Below are 22,659 nucleotides of genomic sequence, written 5' to 3'. Positions count from 1 at the left end.
CAACATTTTAGATATCCAAACATATTCCTATTTTATTCCATACTCTCTTAATCCATTAGTGTATTTCCTTTGAAAATTCTTTATGAATTTGTAATTGCATTCTAAGATTTTAAATTCAATGAATTTAGAAAACATATTCTGAAATTTGGCATAAAAAAACAGAACCATGTTATAAAAATAATACTACTGAGAGTGGAGGATACAATTTAAGTTGAAATCTATTCACTTTTAACTTACTGGGTGAATTTTTTGGTGGTTAAACTCAAAGCATCAAGATGCATCTGAGCCAGCCTCAAACCAGGGAACGTCAAAAAAGCTCCAATAAGTGAACAGATGATAGCCAGGAAAAGTTTGAAGGTTAGCTTAGAAACAGGACCCCTAAAAGAGAAAGAGTAACAGTTAGCTTTTTTAACATTTTAAAATAGTATTTTTTCTACTAACAATAGTAGAAATAGGTGATTGAAAGTGAAGCAAAACAAACAAAAAACTCCACCCAACGAACATTCTAACTTTTAAGAAGTCTATGGTTATATTTACACCAACTTATGGTTGCAATGTAGCAAAAGGCCATATTTGCACACAGTCTTTAAACACTGGCTTCCATCTGACAAGCTATGTGTCTGTCTCCTGCCTCCTAAATTTCACCTGAATCTAACAGAATTTTATTCTTGGCCACAAATTGATCCTACAATCATGAAGAGGCTTCTATTTATGGTCAAGATGTTGGTGTTCAGCTTTAAAGCCTTTCATAGCAGGAGACTAAGTTATCTGAAGGACTACCTCTGCCTCATTTTACCTGTCCACCTCACCAGATCCAGCAGGGAAGGTATGTTATGGGTTCAATTCCCTACATTTAATGGCCCAAGACAGGTTTTTCTATAGTGGCACCCGCTTTGTGGAATATTCTCCCCTCTAAGGTGAAGTTGGCCACATCTCTTCTGAGTCTCTAAAAGTCCCTTAAGATTTAGTTGTGGTAAGAGGCTTGGGGACACCGGGGACAGGTGACTTAGTGAAGTGGTAAAATCTTTTCGTCTACCTTTTATTTCAGCTCAGTTTTTCTATTTTAATTGTTAATATTGTGATGATTAAGTATTTCTTGTTTTAATTTGTAAGCCACCCAGTTGCTTGTTCTGCAAGATGGGCAGCTATATATATTAGATAGTAGACAGGTGATAGATAGATTTGTGTTGTTAGTTCGAAGTAGTGTCTGACCCATCAAGACTCTATGGACAACGCTCCTCCAGGCCTTCCTATCCTCTACCATCTTCTAGAGTCCATTTAAGTTCATGCCTACTGGTGGCTGGATGGTGACTCCATCCAGCCACCTCATTTTCTGTCTTCCCCTTCTTTTGCCCTCAGTCTTTCCTAGCATTAGGCTCTTCTCCAGTGAGTCATGATAGATAGATAGATAGATAGATAGATAGATAGATAGATAGATAGATAGATAGATAGATAGATAGATAAACAGACAGACAGACTGACTCAAATAAAACTATTTAAGATCTTACACTGAAAAGAGACAGGTAGGGGCTCCCATCAGATTTTTCCTCATTATGTGTCTTACATATCCTCTGATGAAAATAATCAAGAGAGCAAATTCAAATACAAAGGTCCTTCTAATTGTGTGCTGTGCCAGGATAAGTAAGCAAGGATGCAGATGTATTGACTTTTGCTATGAACTAAAAAGTTGTGGAGTACTGGTGCTTATCTAAAACAAGAACATATTAATATCTTTGATTTTAAAAGAGCTATTTTCAATAAACTTAGAGAGGGTTTGGGGAGAATTCCATGGATGAGAATCCTCAAGGGGAAAACAACTCAAGAAGCTTGAGAAATTTTGAAAAATGAGATTACAAAAGCTCAGTCTAGCACAATACCAATGAATAAGAAAAATAACAGCTCCCAAAAGAAACCAGCATGGCTGCATAAAGAACTTTCTGACAAATTGAAAGACAAAAAAGATAAGTATAAAAAGTGGAAAGAGGGGGACATAACTAAGACAGCATATCAGCAAATAGCCCGAGCCTGTAAAGATGAAGTAAGGAAAGCTAAGGTTCACAATGAAGAAAGACTTGCCACAAAAGTAAAAAATAACAAAAAAAGCTTCTTCCAACATGTTAAAAACAAGAAAAAGGTTAAGGAAACAATTGGTCCATTGTTGGGAAAAAGTGACAAGAAGGTGACAAGCAACCGGGAGAAAGCAGAACTATTTAACTCATTTTTTACATCTGCCTTTACACAAAGGGATAAAACAGTTCAACCTATCAAAAAACAGCACCACAAAAATCAGATTAGGAACACAAATTGAAAAAGGGAAGAAAATGGTAAGTGAACACCTGTCTACCCTAGTCGAGTTCAAATCACCAGGACCGGACAGATTACACCCCAGAGTTCTGAAGCAACTGGAAGATGAGATCTCAGAACCACTGAAATATATCTTTCAGAGTTCCTGGAGCACTGGAACTGCCAGAGGACTGGAAAAGAGCTGGTGTGGTTCCCATCTTCAAAAAAGGAGAAAAAATAGATCCAGGAAACTATAGACCTATCACCTGACCTCAATACCAGGAAATATTCTGGAAAAGATAATCAAGCAATGAATTAGCGAACACCTAGAAGTAAACAAAGTAATAGCCAAAAGCCAAAATGGGTTTGTCAAAAAAAGAACATGCCAGACTAATCTTATTGCATTCTTTGACAAAGTGACAAAATTAGTGGACCAGAGAAATGTCATCGATATAGTTTACTTGGACTTCAGTAAGGCATTTGATAAGGTAGACCATAACCTACTACTAGATAAAGTAGAAGAATGTGGGTTGGACAGCATCACCACTAGATGGATTGGTAACTGGCTGACCAACCGCACTCAACGTGTAGTCCTCAATGGAACAGCATCTACATGGAGAGAAGTATGCAGTGGAATATCCCAAGGCTCTGTTTTAGGCCCAGTACTCTTCAACATCTTCATCAGTGATTTGGATGAGGGAATAAATGGGGAACGCATCAAATTTGCAGATGACACCAAGCTGGCAGGAATAGCCAACACTCCAGAAGACAGGCTTAAGATACAGAATGATCTTGACAAACTTGAACATTGGGCACTATCCTATAATATGAAATTCAATGGTGAAAAGAATAAGGTTCTACATTTAGGCAAGAAAAACGAAATGCACAGGTACAGTATAGGTGGTACCTTCCTCAATATTAGTAACTGTGACAGGGATCTTGTAGTCCTAGTGGACAATCATTTAAATATGAGCCAGCAGTGTTCAGCAGCTGCCAAAAAAGCCAACACAGTTCTAAACAGGGAAAGAATCAACATCACGTGAAGTGTTATTACCACTTTATAATGCCTTGGTAAGGCCACACTTGGAATACTGCATTCAGTTTTGGTCACCACAATGTAGAAAAGATGTGGAGACTCTAAAGAGAGTGCAGAGAAGAGTAACAAAGATGATTAGGGGACTGGAGACTAAAACATATGAAGAACGGTTGCAGGAACTGGGTATGTCTAGTTTAATGAAAAGAAGGACTAGGGGAGACATAAGAGCAGTGTTCCAATATCTCAGGGGTTGCTACAAAGAAGAGGGAGTCAAACTATTCTCCAAGGCACCTGAGGGTAGAACAAGAAGCAATGGGTGGAAACTAATCAAGGAGAGAAGCAACATAGAACTGAGGAGAAATTTCCTGACAGTTAGAACAATTAATCAGTGGAACAGCTTGCCTCCAGAAGTTGTGAATGCCCCAACACTGGAAGTCTTTAAGAAGATGTTGGATAGCCATTTGTCGGGAACTGTATAGGGTTTCCTGCGTAGGCAGGGGGTTAGTCTAGAAGACCTCCAAGGTCCCTTCCAACTCTGCTATTGTATTGTATTGCATTAATGTGCCAAAGAACAAGAACCAGGAGCCTTAAAAGATTGGATCAGAAACCGAATCACAACTGAGCATTATTAGTGAGCACAAAATACTGACAGAATTTGAGAGGGAATAAAATAAAATGGCCAGATTAAAAAGGTATATGGGGGGGAAAGGGAAGGGGTAATTGACAGATCTTCTATTCTAAATTACTTTGCACTGTGATATTTAGCTGAACATCCAATTACTAATAATTTTATTACTTATTTATGCTACTTCTAATTTGCCTAATAATTGAAATTGTTTGCATTATACATGTCATTACAAAATGCACAATTATTATTTTTTATATAAAATACAATTATGTCTCCATATAAGCATACAATGACAGGATACCTGCATTTAAGACAGAAGCAACCAAAAACTGTTGTCCTGAACAGAATGTACATTTTTGACATACCATATATTTCAGATTATAAAATGCACCTGACTATAAGATGCACCTAAATTTAGAAGAGGAAAACAACAACAAAAAGGGTTTTGGCCTCTCTGCACCTCATTTTTGGCTCTTTTTCCAGCCCTTTTCCAGCCTTTTTTCTACCCATTTTTGAGGCTTTTTTGGCCTATTTTGGGGGTCTGAAAAAGGAGCTTGTGAAGAACAAAAAATGGCTGGTGACTGGGTAGGGCTCCAGCAATATTCGGATCTATAAGACGCACAGACATTTTCACCCCTTTTGGGGGGACAAAAAAGTGTGTCTTATAGTCCAAAAAATATGGTACTTTCAGATATTGCAGATGTGATTCTGAATTAAAGGATCCATAATTCTGAAAAATATTACAAGGATAAGTTTTTGATGATAATATATTTTTATCTTTAATATTGTGTTTTATACTCACTGGGATTCCAACCCCTGTTTTTCAAAAAATTGCACTGCACTTTCTGAAAAATTGGAGAAACCTGTAGATAGAATATAGACAGTAAACACAGAGTATTAGATTGCTAATGTGGAAAAAATAGAATAGTTTTAAATAGTTAAGCAGAAATATCAATTCAGCTATGCATAATCTAGAATATCAATTGCTATGTGTAAAATCAAAATGCTATTTGAAAGTGTAATACATTATTATTAGACAATAACACCATTTTTACAAAAGAATATAGTCCAATAACAATTTGATAGTTATGCGGTCTTAACATAAGAATATTTATAATTTGTAGAAAAATATATCATCCCTGTAATAGTAATGGGAAAAATATGAAATAAAAGATTTGAAAACATAAAAAATATTGGCATTTTTAAAAATATTACCTGTTAAAATATTTACTGTTAAAATTGCTAAATATTTGTCCATAAGAACATCAAAATATTACCTGATTCAAGTCCAAACTCCAAATAGTTTTCTGTTACAATCAGAATTACCATAGCTTTGACAAAGAAAAAGAAGCCAAAGGTTACACAGACTGATCTTTCTCCTCCCTCTTCAACTTTAAAGTAGTGTGTAGTTAGTGAGAACAATATTTTGCTATATATAAGGGTCAAGGAATTTTTTTTCCATACAATTCTAAATAAAAATATTTGAAACCAAATGCTAACATTAAGAGAGGCAGGTCTATAGGGAAAATTATACACATTGTCATAAATTAATTTTGCCCCTATTTTTTTCAAGAGGGGGGAGTAGTAGTTTTTCAGGCTCTTAAAAGGTTAATGCCAATTCCTCATATTTTTGAAAAAATTATAAAATCACATTGCTAAATTTTAGCCAAACAATCTAAAATATTCTGGACTGTATACAAATGTGTTTTAGTGCACATTTTTTTAAAAAAACCAATAAACTGTCTTGTATACTACGCATAAAAGAAAACCCCACTAAAATCAAATCTACTTTATATCCAAAGAAGACTAGAACTTGTTTTTCATTTAGCAAAAATTTTAAAATTGGATGCTGTAGAGAAAAAAAGACTGCATTCTTGGGGAGAAGGAATAATATCATGTGCAGGTCTTCAGAAACCAGCTATTATGTGGAACATGAATTCTTCGGGGTGGCGGGGAACCTTAGTCCTAATTTGCTCAAAATGTACCATAAGATTAACTTCGGCTAAAGCAACAGCAGATTGAAAATGAGTTTGCTTTTAGCAGAGCTGACAACAAACATGGAAGAAAGTAAAGCCACGATCTCCTCTCCGGATAAAGGAAAGGACTTGGGATCACTGAGAGGGAGCTGCTCTTCTGGTTTCCTGCACTCCCCCGCACACGTGAAGACCAGCTGGCTGCATGCATGTGCACACCAGTACCTGGAAGAACAACGGGCAATGACTGGCATGCCCGGAGAGATGGCTCTGTGTGCCACTTTCGGCACCTGTGCCATAGGTTCGCCATCATGGACCTAGGCAGATTTACTAATACACGGTATGTTTGGGATCATTGTCATGCTGAAAGACCCAGCCAAGTTTCATCTTCAATGCCGTTGCTGATGGATGGAGGTTTGCACTCCCACAGTTGATTTCTTCACACCATGCTGCTTGCCTATTGCAGATTCAGTCTTTCCACCCTGGTGCAGGTCTACAATTTTGTTTCTGGTGTCTTTCGACAAGTCTTTGGTCTTCATCATGGTAGAGTTTGGAATGTGACTGTTTGAGGTTGTGGACAGGTGTCTTTTATACTGCTAACTAGTTCAAACAGATGCCATTAATACAGGTAATGAGTGGAGGACAAAGGAGCCTCTTAAAGAAGAAGTTACAGGTCTGTGAGAGCCAGAAATCTTGCTTGTTTGTAGGTGACCAAATACTTATTTTCCACCATAATTTGCAAAAAAATTCTTTCCAAATCAGACAATGTGATTGTCTGGATTTGTTTTCTCATTTTGTCTCTCATAGTTGAGGTCTACCTATGATGTCAATTACAGGTCTCTCTCATCTTTTTAAGTGGGAGAACTTGCACAATTAGTGGCTGACTAAATACTTTTTTGCCCCACTGTACAATAAAAATGAGCTTAAAAGAAAGAGATAGAAGAAAATTAAAATGAATTGAGATAACTGAAAATCGAAATGGAGATTCTCAATCATCCAGATCATGGTTGTCCCAAACTGAAGAAGCTTCAGTCTTTTCAAAGAAACAAAGAAAGTCCAGTTATCTTTCGAAAAACACTTTTGGAACATGAAACCTAGACTGTATTGGATGTAGATTTAAAATTGATAGAATACAAGAAATATACTGGTAGACATTTTACAGAATTTAAAGATGAAAAAGGTGAATGTTTTGGTAGTTAAAAGGGACACATAAATAATAAACCAGAAGTGTTACTTGGATATGTGCATTTTAACTCAGAAAAGTGATTTGGGACAATTTTATTTTGAATTTACAACAGAGATATGTTAAGAAGGAATTCCTATGAAAAGACACGGAGAGAAAGAAGAGATCGATTTTGGGGATATGGCCCCAAAGGAATATTAAGACCTTAATGGAGGTGGGGTTGGGGTGGGGAGGGTAGGGGGAGGGAAATAAACATTTGTAAAAGTTTTTTTTTCAAAATTTTCAATAAAAAAAATAAAAATTAAGGTTTACAAAGCTGGCTTATTCAACCAAGATTAAGATATATATGATTCTTTTCTTTTCTAGCAGTTTTAGAGGGGTTTTTTTTCTGGACTAGAACTGAATGATAAGGCTTTAACAATTCATTTTCATATAAAACATGGGAAAACATGGGAATAAGACAAATTTTGTTGCATTTTTTAGACAAAATGATAAGCTATTAAAATTGAGAAGAGATGAAGAGAAAAAAATAATTTGGGATTAAGACTAAAATTTTAAATATATTACTTCTAATAGTACTAATGTTTATTTACCTTAATTAAGTTTGATGAGGTTTTGAAAAATTTGTTTACAGATAGGGGGAAAAGTAGAGCTTTTTTCTTTATATTTTTATAAAAGATGACAAGATACTCTGTAAGTAAGGGGAAAAATTAAGTTTTGTTTAAACTTAATATATAATTATTTTGGTTCTTAATAGACTTTTAATAAATAAAAGATAATAAATGAGATATGGATTAGACAAGAATCTCAGATGAACAGACCGGAGAGGTTTGAACGGAGGCCCCGTCAAGGCCCTGAGAACTAGGGGCGGATCCCATGAAGGAAACCTGTGGATGGGGGAGGCCTGAGATTAGCGTCCCCCTTAAGAAAAAGCTTGATTAGAGGAACGTGACAGAGGAAGACCCTACACCCCCAAGACCAAAGACAGAGCCGCCACCTGACAGCACAGGGTGTTGTGTGACAGTCCATCATCCAGGCCTTTCTGCAGAAAGTCCAAGACGTTGGGAATAGTGGCCCTAGCGGGAAGCACCACCTAACGAAGGCAGCCCAGGTGGAGTTGTAAATCCGGGTCGTCTGGAAGCCTCGATGGTGTGAATGATCCCAGAGGACAGGTTAGCCTTCCTCAGGAGTCGCCGTTCAAGAGCCAGGCGGTCAGATGGAGCCACTGGGGCTCCGGGTGAATCAGGACCCCCTGGCGCAAGACCACCTCCTTCTGCGGAATCCTTCACGGAGCAGCTATGGACAGCTGGACTAGATCCACAAACCAGTGCCTCCTGGGCCAAAAAGGGGCCACAACGATGACTAGAGCCCTCTCCACTACCACCTTCCTGAGGGTCTCCGGATTGAGTGGATGGGAGGGAAGGCATAAAGCAGGCCCGGAGGCCACTTGCTCCAGAGGGCATCCGTGCCCCCTGCAGATCGGGACTGGAGTGGCAAAGAGGTCCACCAGAGGGGAGCCAAACCTCCGACAGATCCCCCGAAACAAGGCTGGGTGGAACTGCCACTCGCCATTGTCCAGGGTCGCCCGACTCAGCCAGTCCGCTTGGTGGTTGGATAGACTGGAGATGTGCTCCAACACCAAGGACGACAGGTGCCTCTCCACCCAGGTGCCGAGCCTCAGGGCCTCCAGCCAGAGAGCCTGAGAGTGAGTCTCCCCTTGACGATTTATGTGGGCTTTGGTGGCCACATTGTCCATCAGGAGTAGCACATGACAGCTCTCCACGGAAGTCCGGAAATGTTGCAAGGCTAGGCGCTGCCTTCGGTTCCAACCAATTTATATTATGTCGGAGATCTGAAGCCGTCCACCTGCCCTGAGCCAAGCGAGAGCCCACCAGGGCTCCCCAACTGAACAGACTCGCATCCGTGGTCCTGGTCACCCTGTCCGGCTCCCAGAAGGAGCAGCCCTGCTGAATGGCTGGGGAGATTCACCACCTGAGGGAGGACCGGACCCCCGCCGGGAGACAGAGGGTCCGAAGAGCGTTGCTCATCCTTCCCCTCTGGAAAGGGATGAGCTCACACTGAAGGGGCTGGAGGTGAAGTCTGGCCCACGGGACTATCCCTATACAAGAGACCATCTTGCCTAACAACTGTGATGTGAGGACTGAAACTAACCGACTTCTGCGAACTTTTTCTGTGAGCTGACGCAGACTCGTCTGACAGTCTCGGGACAGATGGACCACCCCCGACACGGAGTCTATGACTGTCCCTAGGTGAAGGATGTGCATGGAAGGGGACAGATGGCTCTTGGGGAAGTTCACCAAAAACCCTAGAGATTGAAGACTCCGAATGGTGAGTCGGAGGTCTGAGACTGCCCGAGGAAATGACCCCACCTGGACTAGGACATCATCCAGGTAGCATTGGAGTCTCATCAGGATGAAGTGCAGATGAGCCGCCAATGCTGCCAGCACCTTCATAAATGCCCGAGGGGCTGAGGACTGATGCTGGAACCTATTCCTGTCCTGATAGGACGATCGAGAAAATTGCCTGTCTGATCTGAAAGAAGAAAAACGCTGATGATGGTCAAAGTCGGGAGCCCTGTACGACGGCCTATGGTAAGGATGAGTCCAAGACTCCGCCTTTTTAGTGCTGGACGGAAGGACTTTCTTTTTGTCCTTATTTTTGACCAGAATGGGTCGAGAGCCTCCCCAAAGAGATTGGGGCCCTTGAAGGGGTCAGCTGCCAGATTCCACTTGGCCTTGTTATCCATCTGCCAGTTACGAAGCCATAACAGGTGACGGGAAGCAACCGAGGTGGTCAAGGCGCTGGATGCGAACTTGACCGTGTCCAAGGTCGCATCATCGGAGAATTGAGAGGCCACAATAATCTTGGTAAGATCCTGGTGGAGGCGCTCATCCTGGATTGGGATGCGATCTTGGAGCTGGCGGAGCCACATGATCGTGGTGCAATTAAAATACGAGGCTGCTGCCACGGACTTAATGGCTCAGACAGTGGCGTTGAAATTCTTCCTCAAGGTAAGCTCAGCGTGCTTATCCTCAGGTTTCAACTTGTCCGCTGCATCCCCGGACACCACCAGGGAAGAAGAGACCAAAGCAGCAACCGGGGTGTCAACAGTGGGCAATTGAATGGCCTGGGCAAAGGCCTGCTCCATGTTGTAGAAACGACGGTCATTACTTCCAGGGTTGGAAAAATTGGAAGGTCGGGCCCACTGGTTGGTTAGGACCTCCATAAACAAAGGAGGGGCTGGAATCTTCTCCTTGTTTGTGGCCGTGTTAGAAAACATGGCCTTGTCTGGATCCCTAGGCGGGGGCACCGTGGAATCCCCAGTCCCAATCTTGGTGGTTTTCCTCATCTTGTTCAGGAGTGTCTTGAACATGGCTGGAAGAAATAGGCCCGAAGGAGGAGGATCGGGGGGGGGGGCGCATTCTCGTCCTCCGAAAATCCCACATCCTGAAGATTCTCCTCCCCCATGACAGAACCCTTGCTAACCATGGAAGGAGAGGGAGCCCTATACTGGAGACGGCCTGACCCCCCTGAGACCTAGATGAATGGGAACTCCTGTCCCGCTGGGCAATGCCCCGTGAGATGGCTGCAGAAATAAGCCTTTTGATTCCTTCAGGGTGGTGTTCCAAATCCTCCATGTCCCTATAACGAGAACTAGGGCCCTGAGGTGCCAACTTGTGGGTTGAATAATGCTCTCTAGACGTCCCCTCCAGAGCTATCCCTTGCTAATCCTGGAGAAACCGAGGGGGAGGGGGAAGGAGATCCCCTCCGTCTGGAATAGCTATGGGATCTAGTTGGGGAGGCAGAGGGAGAAAATGGACTGAACCCCCTAGGAAAGGAATGAGCAGAGGTGGGCCTGATTGGTGACCTGCATCTGCTGGTAGAGGTAGGCCCGGCTGACTTGGCCTGCCTCTCAGCCCTGGCAAAAATCTTTTCCAGGGCCTTGTGCCTCCTGGCCTCCTCCCCCGTAGGAGCCCTAGAGGGGCGATGAGCCGCTAGAGGCCTGGCTGGGGGATCCTGGGTTCTAGGCCCCTGCCCCAGCCCTTCTTCCACCACCAAAGGACCCTACAACTGGCCATTGGATTTCTGAGCCCTCCTCCATTGCCCCACTTACGTGTCCTGAAGCAACAGGGTGATGGGCACCAGGCCTCTGTAGGCCACACCGGAACCTGGGCCTTGACTGGGTCTAGCCAAGTAAGGACAAGCACTCCAGCCTAGCCTTTTCAAAATGGCCGCACGGGAAAAGAAACAGGCCCCGCGCACGTGGCGCTAAACAAAATGGCTTCCGGAGCTTAGAAACCGCTGGCGCTAAAAATGGGGGCCGTAGCAAGTCCTCAGGTCGCGCCCAGCATCTCGGAGCAAAGACAAGCCTCGTAGACGCTGGGGGCCCCTCAGCACACAGGCACGCACCCCTCCCCAAGGGGACCAGGCTTGCGTCAAAATGATGAGGCGTGGAGCATGGCAGCTGCCCGAATCAAGCAGCGGCTCCGCAGGCTGCTCGCGCGTGCCTCAAGGCACTTTTAATAATCACCCAGCTCTCCCCAGCCGGCAGCAGAAAAAAGGCAGCCTCTCTACAGCAACTCCTTGGAGCATAGCACCCCCGCAGTCCCAGGAATAGGACTAAAGCTTCTGGGCCCGTGGAGGGAAGGAAGGGCGCCCCATAGGGCCCTCCCCGACCGCCCGAGGCAGAAAGGACTGTCCCTTAGGCCGCAGCTGCAGTTTAGAATTTGAATCAATTTGAAGTCTCCAATTAAATCCAATTAAAATCCAGATTGATAAAAAAAAAAAAAATATTCCTACCTAGGAACAAACAGTGCTTGGACCAAGAGACTGAGAGGAAACTGGGCAAGAATGGAAGGCAGGAGTATTTAAGAAGTTTACTCTCAGCCTTTGGATCAATCAGGCTTTGAGAATACCCACACGTGACCACTCCCTCTCTTCCACTGGAAAATATTAGAAAGTACAGCATTTAACAATATCAGGTGGCTGAATATACATATGAAACATAATAGTCTTTTTTACTTTTACTTTTATTAATCATAGTATGGTCCTTTTAAAAAGATTTTTAAATGTTTTAAATTATAATATGAAGAAACCCTTGACTCTTTTAAACAAATAAGAAATTTACAAATTACTGTTATATGGATATTATGAAATTCATTTTTAAAATATAAAATAATTGTTCAACAACAAAAAACTGTATGACATCAAAATTGATAATATATTTTTATTGCCATATACTAAGATTGAATTCAGATTCATACAAATATCTACACGCTTTGTGGATTGGGGTTTCTTGAGTCTAGGAAGTGTTTCAGACTAGGGCATTTGTTTTATTTATAGTCAGAATTGAGTAAGCAATCAAAAGTAACACTCGTGATCCCTCCTGAATGTATCAGCTATAAAAACACACACTAAAGTCAAATCTAGCCCTATCTCTCTTCTTTCTGCTGCATATTTTAAGACAGCCAGTGAATGATCTGCTGTCAGCCAGAGCTGACATAGAAGACAAGTTTCCATAAGGAACATACAGTACATCAACAAAGAAAGCAGTGTCTAAGAGGTATATAGAAGCAGGATATGGATTATAGAAATTGAGAACCAGCCACCACAACTTTTGCAGAAGAAATGCGTCATGAACATTCAGAGGAAGAAAAAATGATACTAAGTGTAAAGACAGCAGCTCTCTAAAGAATAGAGGGAATGTAGTAGTTTCCTGAAAGAATACAAATGATCATAGAAGTCTAAGATGATGGTTCTCAAATTGTGGTCATATGGCCCCTTGACTATTTAGATTATTTTAAAGAAGGCCACAGATGAAAAACATGTCAAGTGGGACACAGACACACACACAAATTTTATACTGCAAATACTCTCTTGCCAATGCCAGAAAACTAGATAGTCCATATCTAGTAATGGGACCTGGAGAAAAAGCTTAGAAGAGGGATCACAGGCAAAACAAATGAGAAACATTGTTCTAAGACTTGCTATTATGAGGACTGGAAATATACATGTCCCATGCAATATACTATCTACCAGAAGCTTTGATTAGCAACTTTTTGCGTAGTTATTTTTTGAATATTACCTTTGTGATGTATGTAGAATTAAAACTTGTACTGATAGAAAAATATGTTCTGAAAGCTTTAGCAGCTTCAAATAAACCTGAATATTTAATAGTATTTAGATATTTCATAGATGCTTTATTTACATCAACCAATTTAATTTTACATTAAAGTAATCAATATACATTGGTAATATATTGTATATCATCTGTAAAATAAGAAATTGAAATTCCTTATTTTCAGTAGGATCAAGGTTTATGAAATATTGAATACAGTAGAAGTTCTGGTCACGACCATAATTGGTTTCATAACTTTGGTCACAAACCGAGTTGGTTGTGACCAGAACCTAATTTTGGAAATTTGGCGCTTACAAAAAAAATGGTGCAGAAGGGGAAATCGACTGCAAGGGGAAAAAATCGTGATTTTTTGGATTGGAACCCAATTTGAAAGTTAAACAGAAGTCCCAGAACACTTTAAAAGGATACATTGCAAAAGCGAGAACGAGAAAACACCAGACTATGCTGATATTCATTTCTTGTGAAGGCTTCATCCAAGTATAGTAAACTTCAGTTATCAAATAAACCACTGTAGCTGCCACTGTGAAGTCCACCAACCACTGATATTCAGGAAAATAATGCAAGGCTAAAATCAAAAGTGGATGTTTAGTAGTTGAAATAAACATACAGATACTTATAAACTGTCTTCAGGGCACAGACCTGAACATCTGTGATACTATCAGTCTCCATCAAACAAAAACTGAAAGGGTTGGCATACGTCTCATCAAATAAGTGATGCACTTATATTGGACCAAGGTATGTCTTGCCCTATGGAATGCCCCACACCCAAGTTCAGATCACCCATCTGTAACAGTATACTCATAATAAATATGGTCTCATATATTCCCAGATGTTTCAAAAATATTACAAATGGAACAATCAGGTAATTTGATCTCAAAAAGTATATCAAAAGTTTTAGATATAGATTCAAGCATCACTTAAATAAATGTGGAAAAAAGATGCTATCTTTAACCAAAATATTGCATTAATTTCACATTTCATCAAGTTATTTTTGTATGGACTCAAAACCCTGTATTCAAATTTACTAAAGCTCATTAAGTCAGTGCATAGCTTGAAGGTGGTGGTTTATTATGACAATTGATTATGTAATATTCTCCTCTAATATAAAAATAACACAGATATACATCCCTCTAAACTTTAAAGGACCTTTAAAATGCATGGGCTTCTGGCTGGGGAATTCTGAGAGAGGAAGTCCATGCATCATAAAGTTGCTGAAGTTGAGAAACACTGCTCTAAACTCCCTTCTAGGGATCTTTTTTGGGATCCAATAGTTAAAAGAAACTTTTGTATAATAATCTTTCCCAGTTAATGGATAAGCTGGATGACATTTTGTGGCAATTCAAAATTCCTTAATGAGAAAAATATTGCTACTTTCATATCTCTATGGGATGAACCAGGGGTAAAATTCAGCAGGTTCTGGAGAACCGGTAGCGGAAATTTTGAGTAGTTCCGAGAACAGGCAAATATCACCTCCAGCTGGCCCCAGAGTGGGGTGGAAATGGAGATTTTGCAGTATCCTTCCCCTGCCATGCCCACCAAGCCACACCCACAGAACCGGTAATAAAAAAAATGAATTTCACCACTGAGGATGAACATTTTTGCTTCCAGAGTGCAGTTTTTCACTCAGACAAATCACAAGGAAGACCCTTAATTCTCATCAACTAAATGAACCAATAAATACACTACCTACTTTTCATAACAGTATTTACTTACATGCATCTATTACTGAATCAATATGATTTATTTTGACATGTTTGTATTCCTTTCAGAATCTGTTAGAATTGAGCAACCTTTATTGTACAATAATTAAATATTTGAAATTCAAAGGGAAAATTTGGCATTTACATTTGAAATATTCCCTCTACGTAGAAAGTTCAAATAAGCCAAGGACAGCTTAAAATAAAAGTTAAACACATGGAGATGAATTAAGCGTATTAATGGATTTTTCAATTATTTTATGACTGCTTAAAATACTAGTACGTGGATTCTCAAACTGTAGCATTTGTCCTTTTTTAAATATGGGAATAAAAAGATATTCCAAAAACAACAAATGCTCAGGAACCCAACATTTTATCATGATTCAATGTATTATCCCTTACCCAATGCATCTATTTCAGTGATAGATTTTGTTTCCAGATGAAGATTAATGTCTTTAGGAATAGTTAATGGCTTGTTTTCAATGTGACCATTGTACTTCCTGTTGAGATAAACATATATTAAAAACTGTCAATATTACATCAGCTCTTACTGAGACTCTAAAATTGCTACTTAAAAAGTAGCATGAGACACAAACACCGCCTTTTATAAAGAAAAATAATGGGATGAGTTGCAAGCCGTCTCCAGTTCAGCTTCTGCTAACAATAGTAGTAGCTCTGAGACAAGGTTGATTATACAGCCCATTCAACAACTTAAGAAAATGAGATTCTACTATTTTTTTTATTTATTTTCAGGATGAAGAGTTTGAACCTTATCTTCTTCACTGATATATTGTAATTGTGAGAGGAACAAACTGAGTTTAAATACAACAACATCAGATGAATGTAATCAAACTCAAATTTTTCTCTAACAACCCCATGAAGCAACAAATAAGCAGTTTGAGAATGAACAAGGACCAGAGCATATGATCATCTAACTCATATCTATCCATCTATCTTAACATTTTCTTCTAAAAAGCTACCACAGGGGACAAACACATATTATTAGGAGCTTGAATTCTTGGGCTCCCACATAATTATACAGCAATCACAGAAAATAAGAAAAAGTTGAAGAGTTTGGAATTAGGGTATAATAACGCAAAAGAATATTCTTTGCTCCTTTTTCTTCTCACTCACCCTTGAAAAGAATCAATGAAGATAAGAAAAAAGGAGGATGACAAACAACTCAATGAGTATTTAATAGCTTTTAATAAAGCTACTTTCAATATTATGTTATTCACTAGACAGAAATGCTATCAAATTTATTTGCTGAAAAGAAAACGGATCTGTGAGTCTAAAGACTGAAAACAGAGACACTGCTATTCAGCTTTATCTAATTGGGTATATCTGCAAACATGTGCAAATGAACTTGAATTTATTTAACTGAGTTGAACTAATGAGCATCATAATATCTTTCCATTTTTATGCTAGAATTTTTCATAAGTATATGTACAAAGCCACTCATAAAATTCTGGAAACTCTTGCTGAGTGGCAAGAAATGAAATTAGGCAATAAAAAATTAATAATTTAAGTTATAAAATTCTAGGAACCAAGAACACAAAAGCTCCTAAAGATGCTCTTGGAGTCACACCTTAAAACTCACGGGCTTTATCAATGATTCGTCTATAACAAATTCTTCTGAAGAATAGCCAAAATCACCTTGCATACCAAGCATCCTCCAATGTCCTCTTTTACCTTTGTTAATTTATTTTTAATACAATTATAACTGTTCCATAACAAATAAAACAAGGTACTCAAGGATCTACTATATTCTCAGGAGCAATTGGTATCTAAACTTTCCTTTAGAAAACCTACTGTCTAGTCGTTATAATTTATTGGAGAAATAAAGTGGATGCACAATTGTATAAACCTTTCAGATGGAATACACTGTTGTAGAAGTAGAAATTTGGCATAGTATTCCCAAACTTCTGATCGGACCATTAGGCTGTCTTTCGCTTTAGGAAAGCCTCCAGAGCCTAGGGAGGGCAAAAATTTCCCCCTCCTGTGGGGGTTGCTCATGCATGCGCAGGTGGGTGAGCATGCACGCACACAGTTTTGGCACACCTTTAGAGAAAAGTTAGCCATCGCTGGAATAAGGTGTAAGGAAAGACTGCCTGACGATTAAATTATTTTTAGTGGCAGTCCTTCATATTTAGAATGCCTTAATCAAAATATAATATTTATATTTTGCACAGTGCAATATTTTTACAATTTTACACATTATTAGTATTTTTCAGGCCCATAAATAAATTAATACTTTCATATTTTAACTTTTATTCTGCGACCGAGCAGTTTAACTGATTTACCATTCATATGCTTTAGACATTAAAACTGTGGTACACTTCTTTCTCAACAGTAGTATTTGGGCTTGAAAGCCAACTTGAAAAAACTTCACCGAAGACAACACAGACAAACCATTAAACTACAACTGCCACGAAAACAGCACTGCCCTATCTTTATAATGATCAAAACTCAAGTTTGACTTGGTGGCATTTACTGTGGTACAATAATTTTAAATAAAACATACAAATAGCTAATTTTAAAATAGACTTTTCTCAGCCTTGCATAGTAGTTTCACCAATGGATGGACCTAGTAGACTTCAATCCTCTAATAGATAGGATCTTACAGGTTATCTGAAATGTTTATTTTAACTTTGAAACTATATGGTGTGGGATCAGTATCACACAAATAGAAATTTTCTATGTTAATAGTCTAAAATTATTTATACAAAAATATCTCTACAGTAATTGTTAATAGAACAAGTGATCCTCACATTAGACCTTGCACCTTGGCTGGTCACATAATACAGATTTTGGCCAGTAAAATGCATAACAGTGACAAGGGCAAATATATTAGAGGTGACCTATCTCCCTTTTCTCTGCTTTATTATTATTTATCCCCAAAATATTCATAAGTCTTTTGAAACCCTTTGATTTTTAATACAGTATCAATGTATTAAATGCAGATTTGCACACCCATATGATTTATTTCTATACAAAATCATTTTTAACATATTATTTTTGTAATCATTAAAGGATATCAAATAACCAACCATAACAACTGTGTAAAGACTGTGAAATAATTACCAACTACCCATACTGTTTTTATACCTATCTTTCTTGCTTTTTCCCTTTTGCTGTTTTCCTGCAAGAATACGTAATTCTTCTTCTGTGGGATGCAGGTACCACCGCAAACTAAAAAAAAACAAAACCCAAAAAACATTAACAATTTGAATTACATTTGACTAAATATAATAACCCACGTCCTTGTAATTCAAATAGTAATGTTAAAACAGTTTTAATTATATCCATATACCTATGAAAGCTGCTTGTTTTGTAATATAGAAACACCAAACTCTTAGCAGGCCTTCTTTATCTTATAGGTAGTTCTCATTTAACAACTATTCAAAATTGCAATGGTGCTGAATAATAGTCACAGCTAGTCCTTGGAATTACAGTTGTAGTTGCAACAGCTCTGCAATCACATGTTGAAAATTTGAACATTTGGCAGCCTATCCATATTTATGAGCACATGCGCTTATGCCCACCATCCATGCTTTTTTGGTTATGCTGCTCTTCTTCTGCCATCTACCCCTGCTGCCTCCAGCTGAGCTTTGCAATCTTCTTCCTCCCATTGTTGACAAGTCACTTCTGGCTGAGGAGGAAGAGGATACCAAAGGGCAGCAAGAATAGGAAGTGACAGAGTTAAGGGAAGACAAAAGAACAGAAATAGGGAGGAAATAGGTGGGAAGGAGAGTTGAAGCAGAGAACAATACAGCCTAACAAGAGAAGCAAGGTCCTTGTCTAACACCTGCAACCAGAACTACCGGAACTGGTGATGTTTTGTCTAATGACCACCGCTTTGTGATGGAAATTCCAGAACCAATTAAGGTTAAGCAAGGACTAGCTATTTACTCTTTTTCTACATTACTCTTTGAGCTGCTTTTTAACTAAAGCCTCACACACTAAATATAAAATTATTAAAAAACAAAAGCAAACAAGTATGTTTGTCAAGATGATTGGTAAGATTCAAATTTGACTTTTTAGTAAAATATGCCACCAGATAATTATCTACAGAGAATTCAGTAGATAAATTATGACAAACTCAATAGTCCATGACCAGCTGTTCAATATCCCACAGGAATCTCTAGAGGACCAATAAGGAGGCTGCTGTTTTAACGCTTAGCAAGGCCAAAGCTACCCTACCATATCTACTTACTTTGTCCTTCCACCTGTCCTCTCTAGTGAGGTATTTGAGCAAATTTCTACACTGGCAAGCAGCTGCCAATTATGAGTGCTAGACTCCCTTTTATTTGTCAAGCAGCCATCTGGCTTATATAGTCCTTCAACATGTCTCAGAATCATCCATCAATTAAGCTCTTGATGAAGACAGAGAAGATTTAGGTTGAGTAGACAAATCATCAGTTATTAGTAAATCCAACCAAAAGAACACCTGGCTGCATACATTGAGCAGTGACTGTTATAACTATATATGGAATTGTGGGGTCCTTGATAATTATTTAACCAGGAAATTGAGCTTATTTCTTATTTTATAATTTTTAGAGTAATCCCTTCTGAAATTTAAGTGCATTTATAAAAGCCAATAGCATCTAACTAGAGAATTAATCTTCTGAAGATCACCCATTATTCTGGTTTCCTAGCAAGAATGTCACAAAAGGTAGAATATTTTCAAATGGAAATTCTAAAGGATTTAGGGAGCCTGGGGATAGCCCAAATGTGCTTTTTTCTTAATTGTTTTTAGCACAGGGAGCTTAATGATTGTGAATGTTATTTTAAAATTAAGTAATTTGTCACAAGTACTATGATTGTCACTAATGACTATTGCCTTTAAGTAAGCCATCCTCTTTTCTTAAATTTCAAACCCGAGTTTACTCTTACAGGATGCATATTTTAAGTATTAAGAAAATTATACAAAAAATGTATGGTCATATTATTAAGTAAGATGAGATAGAAGTGTCTGCTTTTGTAAATAGGGCATAGCACTTGTCAAGAAATAGATCATGGACAGCATATGTAATAGTATAATAAAGAATATACCATCTATTTCTCAAGAAGACCCTAAGCTGTAGCATAATGCACATTTCTAGATAAGACTGGAAAAGATTTAATGTGATTGTTTTTAGAACCAACATATCCAGGCTCATTATAATTATAATCAGTTCCCAGACAAACTTGATACACAAAGGAATAGGCCAGCAAAATATTCAACAGCATTTTACAGATACAGCAAATTTACTATAGTATCAGCTTTCATGGACAAGAACCCACTTTATCAGATGTTTAGTTCTGGTTTCTTATCTTACCTTCCACTGCAAAGAAGCCACCGGGCAAGAGAGTAGTGAGGTATGATCTTATGTATAATGCTAGTCATCACCATGGTAACCACCAGCTGCACACCTATCACCCCCTGTAGAAGAATAAACCAATGTATGTTAACATGAACAAACTTTATTTTACAGCTTCTCTAAAACCAATCTTTAAATAGCATCATTTTCTTGTAACTGTGAATTATTAGTTCTAATCTAAAGCACTGACATTTCAAAATGTGGCTTTATAACTGCTTTCTCCGCTCTGATGCTCCCCAAATGTTGGACAACAAACCTGATAATCTACCACATCTATAAAGTACCAAACTGAGTACATTTTTAATAGGAATGAGCATTTGTCTAATATTAAAAATAAAGTATAGATTTATTTTTAGATTATATTCAGAATAACAGATTATATAAGAACAGTTAACTATTTTTAATATTTTAAACATATAGTTCTCTATTTTATCTACATTAGTGTCAATCAATTATCAATTCTTCAGTTTGCTGGAAAAATCAGTATAAAACATCAACATTTTTCGTAAGATGATCTGTTTTTGAAAATCTGGTGAATAGCCACAAGTCTATGTAAAAGGAAACCCAGATTTGTCCCCATTTACTAAAATAAGCAGAAAGGTAAAATCAACAATGAATTCAAAAACTATGCTTCCCATTAATTCTCCAATTCATCCTTTTTTCCATTTGAAAAACTTTATTTGTATAATCAATGAGATAATAGTTAACAATATACTGTATTTTTTGCTCCATAAGACATACTTTTTCCTCCCAAAAGTGGATAGAAATGTCTGTGCGTCTGTGCCAGTGCTTTGGTGAGTAGTGCAGCAGGTCCTTTTACAGTGCTGAACCCCTCCTCTTCTGCCTTTGTCATTGCCTACCTCTTCTGTCTCTTCCACAGTACAGGAGTCAATAGGCAGAGTTGGCACATGAGAGGACACCTATCTATAGTCCTTTCAGGCTCCACCTGATTTCTTTTTTCTTGCTTTCTTCCTCTAAACCCAGGGACATCTTATGGTCAGGTGCGTCTTATGGAGCGAAAAATACCAACTTATTTTATTGCATAAAATGAAGAAGAAGCATATCTATAATTTCTACTGTCATATGTGGTATGCTGCAATTCTAATTTTTTGAAGTTAAAATGTGCACTACCACTTCCATCATAAAAATGAGAAATCTTTCTATCTAAGGGCTATTGGAAAACGTATACAACAGATAAAATGGTGTATGGATTTGAAAATAAAAAACAAATGCAAATATTTCACATCAAACGTTTTAAAGTTTGTGAACAAAATTAGAGTTAATATCTATTTTTTTCTTTTTCAGAAATCACAGATAAAATATTGCTTAGATGTTACATAGAGATATCAGTGATTAAATTCGTTGTGAGTTTCCTTTAAAATCTATTTCTCATTCCTCCTATATTCCAATAACTGGGTCTTAAAGTAGCCTTCCTGTGTTTCATTTGGTTCAGAAAACTACCAGCTGAGAGTTAAAACAAAGAGATTCAAATAAAGAGGTGCCAACTCAACCATCACAATAAGAACAAAAAATTAAAAGCAGTAAAATATCAATTTAAGGATATTTCCCTTTGGATTTATAAACAGAAGTTCAGATGGCAGAAAACTGAAAGGCTAAGAACTGGAATATTGTAATCCAAATATCTCAAGTTCAAAATTGTTAATGATTCTTGGATATATACAAGACGAATTATGTAAATACACATTAAAAAAAATAAACAATTCTTATTATTTAAAATTGCAAAACATCTGGTAGGTAACCAATGGTTCCTACCATTTGGTAATCAACCAAGCCATTTTCTAAATCTACTTCTTACTTCCACCACTGCAAGGTCTCTCTTGTAATTCCTGTCAATATATAGTAATTTGTACCTACTCTGTTTACAAAGTACAGATAGTCCTCAGGTTATATACATGCATTCAGCAACCATTCAAAGTTATGATGGTACAAAATAAGGGGACTCATGACTGGCCCTCAAAGTTCTGGCTGTCACAGCATTCCCCACAATCATATGGCTGTGATTTTCAACATTCCCTGCTGGCTTTCCTAAAGTAAAATCTATGGGGAAGCTAGCAGAAAATTAAAAGTTGCAGTTACATGAGGTCCTCACTTAAAGACCCATATGGTTTTTCCTTAGGGACAGCAATGGGGACTAGCAGAACTGTTATTGCTAAGCAACAAAGTCATGTGATGTCATATTTTATGACTGCATTGTCAAGAACTACCTTAGATAGCAAAGAATCAATACAACTGTGGAAAATAATTCTCAAGATCCTGTACTAACTTAATCCAAACTTTTAGCAAATGAACAAGTCAGTGAGATAGAATGACTTGAA

The 22,659-nt window shown here is 38.4% G+C and overlaps 1 protein-coding gene across 1 annotated transcript in view; it reads right to left on the bottom strand.

Annotated features, from left to right (window-relative positions):
- TMEM161B (transmembrane protein 161B) overlaps window positions 1-22,659 on the bottom strand; it is a 45,135-nt gene that overhangs the window by 12,578 nt on the left and 9,898 nt on the right. The window contains exons 2-8 of the mRNA XM_032213784.1: window positions 20,282-20,385; window positions 18,069-18,152; window positions 15,363-15,460; window positions 13,672-13,828; window positions 5,225-5,376; window positions 4,750-4,810; window positions 238-378 (exon numbers count right to left, since the gene is read on the bottom strand). Coding sequence (XP_032069675.1) covers window positions 238-378; window positions 4,750-4,810; window positions 5,225-5,376; window positions 13,672-13,828; window positions 15,363-15,460; window positions 18,069-18,152; window positions 20,282-20,385 — 797 coding nt within the window. The remainder of the gene's footprint in view (window positions 1-237; window positions 379-4,749; window positions 4,811-5,224; window positions 5,377-13,671; window positions 13,829-15,362; window positions 15,461-18,068; window positions 18,153-20,281; window positions 20,386-22,659) is intronic.

The sequence above is a fragment of the Thamnophis elegans genome, chromosome 3 (genome assembly GCF_009769535.1).
Source record: "Thamnophis elegans isolate rThaEle1 chromosome 3, rThaEle1.pri, whole genome shotgun sequence".
NCBI lineage: Eukaryota > Metazoa > Chordata > Lepidosauria > Squamata > Colubridae > Thamnophis > Thamnophis elegans.
The sequence above is the reverse complement of the archived record's forward strand: the minus strand, read 5'-3'. Positions and strand labels throughout refer to the sequence as shown.